The 12131-nt window shown below is 42.8% G+C and overlaps 1 protein-coding gene across 4 annotated transcripts in view; it reads right to left on the reverse strand.

Annotated features, from left to right (window-relative positions):
* The window catches only part of jag2b (jagged canonical Notch ligand 2b), a 55481-nt gene that overhangs the window by 25875 nt on the left and 17475 nt on the right, over positions 1–12131 (reverse strand). For all 4 annotated transcript variants that reach the window (XM_074615083.1, XM_074615085.1, XM_074615082.1 and 1 more), the window contains exons 3-5: positions 7016–7070; positions 1652–1909; positions 375–435 (exon numbers count right to left, since the gene is read on the reverse strand). In XM_074615083.1, the coding sequence (XP_074471184.1) occupies positions 375–435; positions 1652–1909; positions 7016–7070 (374 nt within the window). The remainder of the gene's footprint in view (positions 1–374; positions 436–1651; positions 1910–7015; positions 7071–12131) is intronic.

The raw sequence follows: 12131 nt of genomic DNA on the forward strand, positions 1-12131 counted from the left end.
TATTTTGTTCCTCGAGATCTTGGTGTCTTCATGTGGTATTTTGGAGGGATTAATGATCATTTTGATCAATTCTCGATTGGTAAAAAATTGTGAAATTTAGCACCAAATGGTATCAACCCCAAAATTGCTGCAACAACTTATGAGACATAATAGAGCATGGGGATGACCATCAGATACTTCTATCATAATGTTCTAAACCCTTATACACTTTCAACATTTATTTGCATCTCAATTTAATCTTCAGGTTCCCAGCTTTCAGATGAAAAGCAAAAAAAAATCAAAGTGCATGTACAAGAAATAAAGATACTGAAGGAAAAATGATTCTAGCAGTCACATTTCTGTATATGAAAGAGACATATTCCTGCTAATCTTACTTGCATTCCCCTGGGACAGAGCAGCCGCCATGTAACAGGTTGCAGCCTTGCTTGCAGATTGCTGAGGAGACGGAGAGAAACAATTTAGAAGGTGGTATTTAAATCCCACTGGGAGACATGTATCATTACATTTCTTCTCATAAAAGCAAATTATTCTTTAAAAAGAGAGAAGTCGGGGGATGAGAAGGGAGGCAACGAAGTGGAAAGGTGGGAGGAGGAGAAGCTTGTTTGTTTGCCATCTTTCTAACAAGTGCAACAAGACGTGAGAATTCATGGCACCCTGACCAGCGTCGGGGGGGTGAAGAAGGGACAACTTTATAGCCGGCATGTACAACACTACCCCCTCTTAAAAACAACCCAGCCCCTCTCCTCTCCCCTCCCCTCCTCTTTTCACCCTTCGTCTTCTAAGGTCAGTTGGGTGATTTATTGAGGCCCCCCACTCTCTCTCCGACACCACCCACCAGCAACGACCCCGCTACGTTTTAACATAAGCAGGCAGCGCACGTTGCTTTTACACCAGGATTTTTTTTTTTTTTTTTTAAAATGGTACTTGGACAATTACTTTGGATTTACTTGGAAAGAAGTTCTGCTACCTTGACTTGTGCATTCTTAGGTTTTTCTATGTATTGCGTCACTGCTAAAGAGTAGGGCTGGGAGATATGGCCAAAATTTCATATTTCAATAACGATCTAGCATGTTTTCTGGTAGTTCAATAAATAAATAAATAAATAGTCTATATGAAATAACCACATGGTAAAGCCTATTTCTGTATACTCCTGTGTGAGTTCAATACTTGACAAATGGAAATTACTTCAAGTATTTCTCATTTTAAGACCATGAGTGCAAAATTAACCAAGTGAAATTATAGAGAAAAAAGAATTATAATACTGAAAATTGTTAAAAGAAATGCCTGTTAAAATTTCCAGCATCCCAAGGTGAACTGTTTCAAATAGTTTTTTACCAACAGTCCCCAAAGATATTCAGTTTAATACCATATACGCCAAAGAAAAGCCTCAAACCCTCACATCTGAGAAGGTGAAATGTTTGGCATCTCTGTTGACTAGCATGATTAATAGTTCATAAAAATAGTCGCTGATCAATTTTCTGTCGATCGACTAATCAATTAATCGCTGTAGCTATAGAAAGAAGGTCACAGTCGATGTCTTTTCACGATGCATGAGGCTGCTCGGTGCGCTGTGGGACGGGCTTGGTGGACTTAATACGTACAAGATGACATAGAACTGTTACTGTGTCTGTGTGGGACATTTGCAGCTCACCTGTCCTGCAGTCTGAGCCCATCCAGCCGTCCAGGCACACCTGAGCCCCCGAAGGCTCGCAGCGATAGTGGCCGAAGTAGTCGTCGCGAGGAACACACAGCTTGTTGCACTTGTTGCTGTAGTAGTTATCGTTGCACCGTACTCGGATGCGATAGACGAAGCGAGCCACCGGCCCGTCGTGCAGGATGGTCTGCCACTGGTCGCCGGGGTTGATCATACCGGTGTGAATGCTGCGTTCGATCATCAGCTCCTCCTCAACTGAAACAAAAAAGCAGATGAAGACAAATCAGTCATGTCAAAGTTGAGAATATTTTGTTCCACAGAACAAAGAAGATGAACATATAAAATACCCCCTTATCCCTTTACAAATCACCTGCAAACTGAAGACCAGCAAAGAATGAAAAGACCACCATGAATACCAATTAGGGGAAGACTAAACATTGGTACATCCAAACAGCAGGCCAGGGCTGTTCGACTGTTTGGTTGGGATTAAAAAAATGCATAAAACACACCAAACCTTTTGGAAAATCTTCTTATTACTTAAAAATTAATGCCTTTAATTAAACCGAAAGACACGTGGTACAGCGCTGTGCCGTCCATCTCAGCCGAGAACGGAGAAATGTCTTGCTGAGTCCTTCCCGAGTCATGTCATGGAGACGAGTAATGCCAGAGCCCTCGTCGCCGTTGCTTACGTCGGAGTGCAGTCTATGCTGGGCTCAGGCCGAGAGGAAGCCTCAGCAGGCTGCATTACGCACAGGCTTGCAGCCGAAAGACGATGGCGAGGCGGTGCGTAAACGTACGGCGACAACAGCCTCAAAATGCCACAGTTTAGTGGGATATAGCCCGCAACAAGCTGGTGAACATAGTGGAGCATTTAGCAGCTGAAGATACAGATGTTTCACTCAGGAGTTGGTGGAGACCAAAAACAGAGCTAAAAGAGAGTGAATATTGGATTTGATTCATTAGGTTGCCAGAAACACAACTTCAAATTCATTCACAAGTGAATGTTGCTCCATCTCTACTTGAAGTGTAAATAAGGGTTATTTGCTAAGAAGTTGCCTTATCAACTTTAAAGGTGAGGATATGTCAATGTTGTGGTGCTCACGACTTGTTTCTGCTGCAAGTAGCCAAAAATCCTGTTATTATAGGAGTGTAACTTTTGCTTGGACAGAAAATTACATAGATCAAGATCTGGATGGTTTAGCATCAGATGGCTAAAGCACAGAAAATCAGCAGAAAATCACAATCTGTCAAAGAACATGACGCTACGAGTTAACATTCAGCTAGATGCAACGGCTCGCAACTGCGTTTTTGTTCGTCTTCCCCAAAAGGTTAAAAACAAACACTTAAAACAGAACTCAGAAGGTTATCTGAAACACCGACATCAGACAATGATGGAGAGTCTCCTTTATTCTAGATGTAAAGTCACTCTCTCACAAGAAAAGCGGTGCATTCGTATTCAGCAGACAGACGCTTTGATATCACATTATGTGTGTGTGTGTGTGTGTGTGTGTGTGTGTGGAAAGTACCCACTGAATTTTAAGTATGCAATTGAAATTCATTGTCTGCAAATTGATCTCTTTTCTGGTGATAGCACACATCAGCGGAGCCTCCGAGCTGTCTGTGTGTGCACCGTCATGTCGGGAGGTTGCTACCATTTAGCCTCTAGCACGCCAACGCTCGCATTAAACATTGTTTGCCTCAGTGGGGCTCGTCGCAGCGCCGGCTCCCAGAAAGAAAGCAATCTTTATCACAGTGGGATCGAAGCTGGCAAACAATCTCTGTGGAAATAGGGGGTCTGCGATTTCCTTTTTTTCCCCTCCATGGCTTTAGGCTGCAATGCACCATAGACATTTTGAAGTGAGCACGCAGGAACACACACACACACACACACACCTTCCTCTGCTGGGCGACTGACACAATGTCAGACAGAATTAAGCAACAATAACAGAAATAACCCCCGGCAGTTGCCAGATAGAGAACAATGGGCTCCGGGCCCAAGCCGGGCTCCGCTACCTCGGTGTCTAAACACTGAGCCCGGCCGCCCAGTCCACTCCACTTCCTGCTCGATAAACACAAGGAAAACAGCCGGCTGCCTTTCCTGAGGACACAAGGGGGAAGGGAAGAGAGGCACTCGGGAGGACGTGACGCCGGAGGAGAGGAATCTCACTGACAGACCGTCACACTGCTAGGATGAGAAGACATGAGGCTGATGCTGAGTCAGGCCAGAGAACAAGTTCCATCATCTTACGGATACACACCGTCATGTATTTCAACATTTTACAAATCACCTCAATGGTTTATTGTCAATTCACACACCCAGTTTTTTTACTTGGGATGAGTTGGCGAGAAAGACAATAGGGGCAGGATCTAGGGTTGCCACGGTAGTCTGTGTTACCGGTGTTACATGGTGTTCGGGCATACATCGATTACATTACTAGCCCTCGGCCCCAAACCGTTGTTTTACTTTTTTTTCATAGAAATAAAACCCATTTATTCCATTTCCACGTATTAGCGCAGTGTTATCAATACATAGTTGGACGACGGAGGCTACGAACTGAAAGTGAAAGTGTCTGCTCCGTACAGAGTCTCAGCTCAGAGAAGCAGGAGTCAGATTTCACAAACACGGGTCGAGAGAGAGTCTACAGACAAGACGATGGCGGAGGATTTGGTGTCGAAGCGAAAAGCAAAAGCTCTTATTTGGCAATATTTCAGATTCAAACCCAATGCTATAAGGGAACCAAAACGTTAATGAGGTAATCGCCGTGAGGAGGATGGAGCGTTCACAGCGGAGCAGCGCTGGGTAGAAACCTGCGGCCTCGCAGCGAAAGCCAAGTCAAGCCTGATGTTGCCTTACACATAAAAGAATGATCCCAGTCACTTCCACACAGTGAGGCATACAGCTTATTAATTAAACACTGGTATTGGATCGGTATTCGGTATCCAAAGCCCAGGTATCGTTATCGGGACTGAAAAAGTCGGATCGGTGCATCCCTGTTTCTCACATGCAGTATATGGTTTCAAAAGACAATTTTGTGGCTCTCTTCCACGTCTTTGAATCAAATTTGTCTTTTGACCGCGAGATGAAATGTTTGTGGAGTAATGCATGACATATTAACTGCGGAAAAAAACATAACGTAATGAGTGTGACCTGGTCGGCCCACCTGCCAGACAGAAAGGCTACAATCACTTCTTCAACTCTCTGTGAGAAGTTACACAAGTTCCCCCACTTCAAGCAGACTACCCTTGTGATCTCCCACGGATGTTGAAAGGAGCATTTGTTCCAGACGTTTGTGTTTCTTGAACCCATGACATTAAGGTTTGAAGTCAGCTGATGCCTGTGACCTAACGGCAGGCTCAGTGCTGCTTTCAAACGGCATCCAACACAGAATGAATCAAACCTGCGTGAACTTCAAAAGGTCTGTTTAATCACATTCAGTCTCTACTTCGAGATGAGAGCAGAAGGAACGTTTCTCATTTCATGCCAGTGAAAATAAATCAAATTGGAAGTGCTGAAAATGTGTTTTTAAGTCGTGTATGCTTACATCCGAAATGCATTTATTTTGCAACTTTACAGCAATTTGGCTGAGACTTGAGTGCGAGTAGCTGGCAGGAAATCAATTGGACGGTTTCTCAACCAACATTTAGGCCTTACATCCATCAGAACTAATTACTATAAATGCACACACTTATGAGTGCAGAAACGGCGACTACACAGTCTAATCAAAGCACTGTGATGTCAAAATCTATTTCTTCTCCATTGTCTGCATTCGCAAGTGGAAGTGCGTTTGATGTTATGGACAAAACAGGATGTAATGACCTCATATAAATAAGGAGTGAGTTCAGACTGGAGAGGACAGTATGGTCTTGAATATAAATGTACACGCTTGATTGCACAGAACGGTATTCCAAGCTCGTGAAAAATGCCACCGTCTCCTCAGATCAAAGCTGCGTCAACACATACAGACATTATCGTCCTCAATGGGTCCTCTTCCTCCCAGACTGGGCTACTGCTCAGACGGGAAAAAGGGGTTATACAGGAGTCCACCCAGCGGACATAACCGAAGGAAAACAGGATACAGCTGGTCAGAGCTCACCGCCACAGCCGACATATTTGAGAAGAACCAAGACGTGGATTCTATATGAAGCGTCTTGGGGGGTGGGGGAGGGCTACGGTGTACGGTACAACGTGTTTTCAACCTGCCAACCTCTGGTGTTATTGCAAGAATTCAATTTACGACTTGAGTACACAAAACACTGATTTAAAGATGTGAACAGGAATGCTCATGCACTCATGACTAGGGTTGAGTATTGGCAAGAATCTGGCGATACGATACGTAACATGATACAGAGGTTACGATTCAATATATTGGATATTGTAAGCAAGTCGATACTGTCATTTTTTTAATCTAATTTTAGTAAAAATTTCATTTTATAAAGAACACACCACCATATGCATAACATCTGATTATAATAAGATTACTTTTTTATGCAATCAGAGCAGTGTGATCTGCATTAACCACAGTCCCTGTAACATCCAACATCATAGCACTACTTTGAGACGGCACATATCTTTGCAAATTGAATAAAGTATTGACTAAGCTAATCTTTGCATGTAAACTATTAATTTAAAACTTAGTGTTTTTGAGAATCGATACAGTATCACAAAACATAATATCGCGATACTCAATATTTTCTTACTCATGATGTGGAGTTTAACTTACTTACTGTCCCGAATACAATTTTTTTGGCTTTGAAGCTTCAAACAACGATATCCGTCTCAGAATAACTAACGATAATTAACGTTGAACATGAATAATTAATCGTTTTGTGGGATTATTCCTAATTAATGGGGTATTTGGGGAATTATACATTATAATTACATACAGACAAAAAAACAAAACGAAGCATCCGAATAGTGATTTGGAGGTTGATTACCATGGCAATGGTCGAAGCTTCGAAGCATTTGGGTCAGCCCTGATAAAATTATTCTAACAATTATGTATATTATCAATTAATCTGCAGATTCTTTTACTGGCTTAATTGCTCGGCCTATATAATTAGAAGCGTTGTGTGTGACACCAAGGTGACAGATTTTAAATTGTGCGTTATGTCCAAACAACTGTTAAAAAAACAAAGATTCACATTTTAAAAACAGCCACGAGGGATTCATATCTGCAAACCACCATTATATATGGTCAGTGCAGCTTTACAAAATTGACAACAAGATGGCATACCCTCAAAACTCCTTTTAGAAATTGTACTGAAACTCCTTTAAAACCACCAAGCACATCCACTTTTATCTCCTTCAGCATCGGTTTATAGAAGCCACAGCTCTGAGAGGTGTGTGAAGTTTAGACTTACTGTTGCGTGTGCCGTTGTCCCAGTCCCAGGCCTCTAAGATCAACGTGTACGTCCGCTGGAGGGAAAAGGAAAAAAAGAAATGAGTCAGGTGAAATTTGGACAAAATAGCATCTTTCTCTCTTCATGTCCCAAACACACGGTGTAGGAGTTTTGCTCATCTAACTGAGCACTTAGACTGCTGTCCATTCGAGCAGCAATGACTTATGTTGCCTATAGAGCGAAGGCATTGTATGGTATGATATCAGAACACCTGCTGTACTATTAAATGTTCTCCAATTTAAGTCCCCTTTTCTTTCAGTGAGCACTGGAACTAGTCACAGCTCACTTCCAGTCCAACATTACCATTTCACATCACTTAAATATGATAATAATAGTATTTTCTTCTGATATGTTTGTAAATGTTAGAATATTACAATCCAAATGACAGCAAATGAAGCATCAAAGTGTTGACAAAATGATGATTACATGATGCCTCGCTACAAAAAAGAAACATTTAACAAAGGGCCTTTGTTATTTTGTTCCCAAATTTACAGAGAAGTAAATATTACCAATAATCACAATGTGTTCATAATACAGAGAGATAATGTGGAGGATCTTTTTAACCATAGTCATGCAACTCTTCTACAAGCATCAGCTCACACACACACACACACAAAGGGAGATGATGCAAAAATCGATTTCATTGCTACTACAGAGTCTCGTTTGCAACCTGGCCCCGTTACTCGAAGGTGCGCTTGAGTTACGCTGCCAATGAAACCCAATGATTCAAAGATAAGACAGCAGGAGGATACGGCAAGTACAACTGTGGAAAGAAGCCAAGAGAAGCTGCAGGACTGAGATGTGGAGAGGACACGAGGGAACAGCGGACTGCCTCGGCTGTACCGGCTCTCCTCTGGTTCAGTATGCATATGTGGTAGTATGAACCTGCACGCACACCTGCTGGCTCCACAGTGAAGCTTTGAAACAAGAGTCCTGGCAACAAAACGCACTGAGATGTGTTCAGGAGTTCAACTGAGGATGCACAAAGATATTCATGGTGAAGGTGCACGTTGTAATAACTCGATATTTACGATGCAGACATTTTTATCATGCATTAGGGCTTAGGGCTGTGCAATTAATCAAATTTAAATAAGATTTTGGAGAATACAAGATTATCGACATATACCGATTATTGTGCTTTCCGTTCCGTTTTGTCTTGTGTTATAAATCCAGCGTACCCCTTTCTTTTACAGTGGTGCACTTTTGCCCTGCTCTGCAGGTCAGGGTCGGCTCAGTGTGGGAGGATCCCCACGTGGGAACTCTAGGTCGGTCTGGAAAGGTAAAGGTGGCGCTTTACCGCACCCCTTGCCTGTCGTCCAAAGCTCCCTGCTCGACTGTCAACCATGTCGGACCCCGTCTCGTTTACAATGCTTTGTAGGTACGACTTCTTTGCTGTGTCATCACCATTCATATCTATACAACCAATGTGTTTAAGTTCTTTATAGATGTAGCCTCTTAATTTAGCTCTCAAAGTGCATTACAATGATGCATTTCACTTTAAAATGCAGGCGACAAAATGTTCTTTCTAAATGCATAATGTTTCCAAAGTCTGAATAATCGTGATAAATAATCGTGATCTCAATATTGACGAAAATAATCGTGATTATGATAGCGTAGCTTAGCTTAGCATAAAGACTGGAAACAAAAGGAAACTGCTAGCTAGGCTCTATAAAGAAAATCCACCTGACAGCCCTCTAAAGCTCACCAATAGAAACGTTATATTACATTTCTTTAACCTTTACAAAAAATGAAAGTAAACACAACAAGTGGTGGATTTACAGGAGGTTATGTGCGGGGCTTTTTCTCGTCTGGAAGCAGTGACTGCCTGGAGTCTCCGCTGGTTGCCTAGCAACCTCATGATGACAAAACCACAACTCGGGGTATTGAAAGCAAATATCCAGAGATTAACTATTCCTTTGAAATACATCTATTAATCATAACTAGCTGCTAGACAGTGAATGTTAGCGACTGGGTAAATCTGATGTATTTATAACGCAGTTTTATTATTGAGACCCAGACGCGATTGTTTACGTTCTACCCACCGACTACACCGTTTTCCTGTCTCTTCTAATCTTAAATCAGTTTCAGCTTCCTTCTACCACAATCGATGTATAAAACAGAACAAGAACAGTTAAAGGCAGGTGGTCTTCCACCATGTTTTCAGGAAAAAACTAAAACCTCAGCAGGTACGATGTCCATTAAGAAGGTGACTTTGCCAATATTAGCTGTGTGAGATGAACTCTGCCTGGCTTTGTCCTTGGTAGTCAGACAGTGAGGTAAATCAGCAGCTAAGGGGATTATCAGTATAACAGTTGACCAGTGTAACAGGAGTGGTGCGTTGATGAATGTGTTTTACCCTGAGGCTGAAATGATTAGTTTATTAATCAATTAGTGGATCAACGGTAAATTAATCCATTAATGCTTTAAGACATTTATGAAGCAAAAATTACAAATATTTTTAAAATTTTCTCAAAAGTGAGGATTTGCTGTCTTTTTTCTGTTTTATATCATTATTAATTGGATATATTTGGTTTCGGACTGTTGATTGAAGACGTCGTTTTGAGCGCTGGTAAAATGAGATGGCTATTATTCACTATTTTCTGACTTATTGTGGATTAATTGGTTAATAACAAATATAAAAGACAGTTTTGGGAAACAGTAATCGTCATTTTCACATTTTTCTAACATTTTGTAGACCAAACAACCAATCGATTAATCGAGAAAATAATCGACAATGTACATCATCGTTAGTTGCAGCCGTAATGCACATAACAATTCTTATTTATTTTGGAATATAACAAGTATTTCAATGATTACATTTTTATTTATGTATTTGAAACTATTACATTTTGTCAATTTAGGTGCAGATTTTAATTGATGCTTTATGGATATTGGGGGGAATTGCTTTTTAAAAAACATGCAAGCTGTCAAATTCTTTGCAATGATGTGGCAAAAACCTGAGCCGACACTGGTTTGAGTAAACACACACAGATGGAAACTAACCAAGCTAACCAGCATCACAAGAGTAATCTAGCTGGTGTGCTGCAGGGCACACTGCTAGGCAACCAGCTGACCTAAATAACACTCATTACGTCACCACCAGTGACAGTTGTAGTAGCCACAGAGTGACTGCTGTGACCTCTACTGTAATGTCATTGATAGGACGTTGGCCTGGAGGGGGGGGTGGTACAAAAAAGAAGACGCATAAGGCAAGTATTTGAGAGACTTCAATGCCCCATTGAAGCGGGAAAGAGAAATCACAGGGAGGGGAATTGGAAAATGTGTGTGTGTCAGTCTGTGTTGTTGATCTGGGGGACCAACAAGCTGGTAGGCTGGTTGCTGCTGGGCTGTGGGATTAAGTAGGCTTGTCTGGCTGTGGGTGGTGGCGGGAGGAAGGGGAGGGGAGTGTTATTGTGGAAGACCACGGGTGACAAGAGAAGGGGATAGAAGATGACAGGATAGGGGTGAGCTAAAGGGCTTGGGTCAGAGTTTGGACACGGGAGGGGGGTACAGCTGTACGAGACTGTAGCTACCGGTAAGACACGAGAGGCTAAACTAGGCTGGGGTAGTAGTAGAGGAAAAGGGTGTGGAAGAGAGTAGGGAGTCGGGGGTTTTCTGGCGAACCTCGTGCTGCCGTTTCCGGAAGCTCTGCCAACCCGTCCGACCGCAGACGCACAACAGATGCGGCCTCAAAGATGGATTATTTGACATGAACGTGGATCATCCCACGACATGTAGCTCGGCTTCTGACCTTTCCACCCATTGCCCCTCCCCCAACCACAAAAAGGGTGGGCTAGCTGCCCCAGTCTGAGCATGTGGGTGGGTGTGTGCATATGCCAATGCATACAAGAGGAGCTGTGAGTGGCAATGAATGAATTAGTGGCAGGAGGTCTTGGGATGTATCGTGAGACTACGCAGACGAACCTCGTCACAAGGCAGAATCAAAGATCGCAGAAAGAACAGGTGGCCAGATTGTGACCTCCACCTTTAGGGTTTACCTAAAAACCCAGGCTTGCTTGCTTGCTTGCATGCCTACATGTTGTAATTGTTTGAGTAAATAGTTCCCAGAGTCAGTGCATGCTGGGGGACTAGTCTGGTTTCCCACAGACCATCCCACTCTGTGATTAGCTGGATTAAGTGACAGCTGCCCAAATGGTTGGAACAAGATAGATGGATGGGCAGGGGGATAAAGGGGAGGTGTGGGGGAGGGAAGGGGGAAAGGCTACTGAACAAAGACCCTTGTCCCAACATCATAACTCACCCCCATCCCAATCAAAACCATTGTCCATGAAGAGACACAGTCAGCACGAGGACAATTAGTGTCAGCATGTGTGCTGCTGAGCCTGGGCAGAACAGTTGCATGGGTGAAGTCAAAAAAACGCTGCCAGTGCTTCTTGCATGAGTCTGAAATTTATATCCAACATATCCAAAAATATTTCATTAGCCTTTTTTTCTCTCAACTCAAAACACGTCAGCTACCGTTGACAGTGTGAAATACTTCATCCGAGACCACGAAGAATCCTCTGTCAGTCAAATCTCCAAAACCCAACCCGGCCCTTCCCCTAATGGATAAGAGGATTTACTCAGAGAAATCCTAGTTTTCAAGTCAAGAAGGGGGGGCATGGTGGAAAAAAAGAATTGGGATATTTATGTCATGAACTCAGTGAATCTGTGTTTGCTTGAAATGATGTAACAGTGCAATCTTTGCATCGCATGGCACTAAATGGACCATTAATTCAGGTATTTGAGTCATCACAAAAAGGTCATTTTGGTGAAGGCAGAAGATGTCTGGGGAGAGCCACAGGTGTAGGTTCCCACGCCAGATGAGTGGTGGATGGGTGAGAGGAAGGTGGCCATTGAAATAAATTAAAAAAGGAGGGACAGGGAACAGAGAGGAGGTGGCAGTGGGAAGTGGAAGCCGGGGCAGGTTGGGGGTCACTAAGCATGGGATCTGCACGCTTCTTTTTCAAAAGAGGGGTCAGCCCTCTGCATGTGGGGCGATTGTGCGCGTTTGCATTCGAAGAATACTAAGAATGTGAGATCCCGGCCTGGTGTGTAATCCCATGGGAGATCCTAG

Source organism: Sebastes fasciatus, chromosome 18 (assembly GCF_043250625.1).
Source record: "Sebastes fasciatus isolate fSebFas1 chromosome 18, fSebFas1.pri, whole genome shotgun sequence".
Classification (NCBI taxonomy): domain Eukaryota; kingdom Metazoa; phylum Chordata; class Actinopteri; order Perciformes; family Sebastidae; genus Sebastes; species Sebastes fasciatus.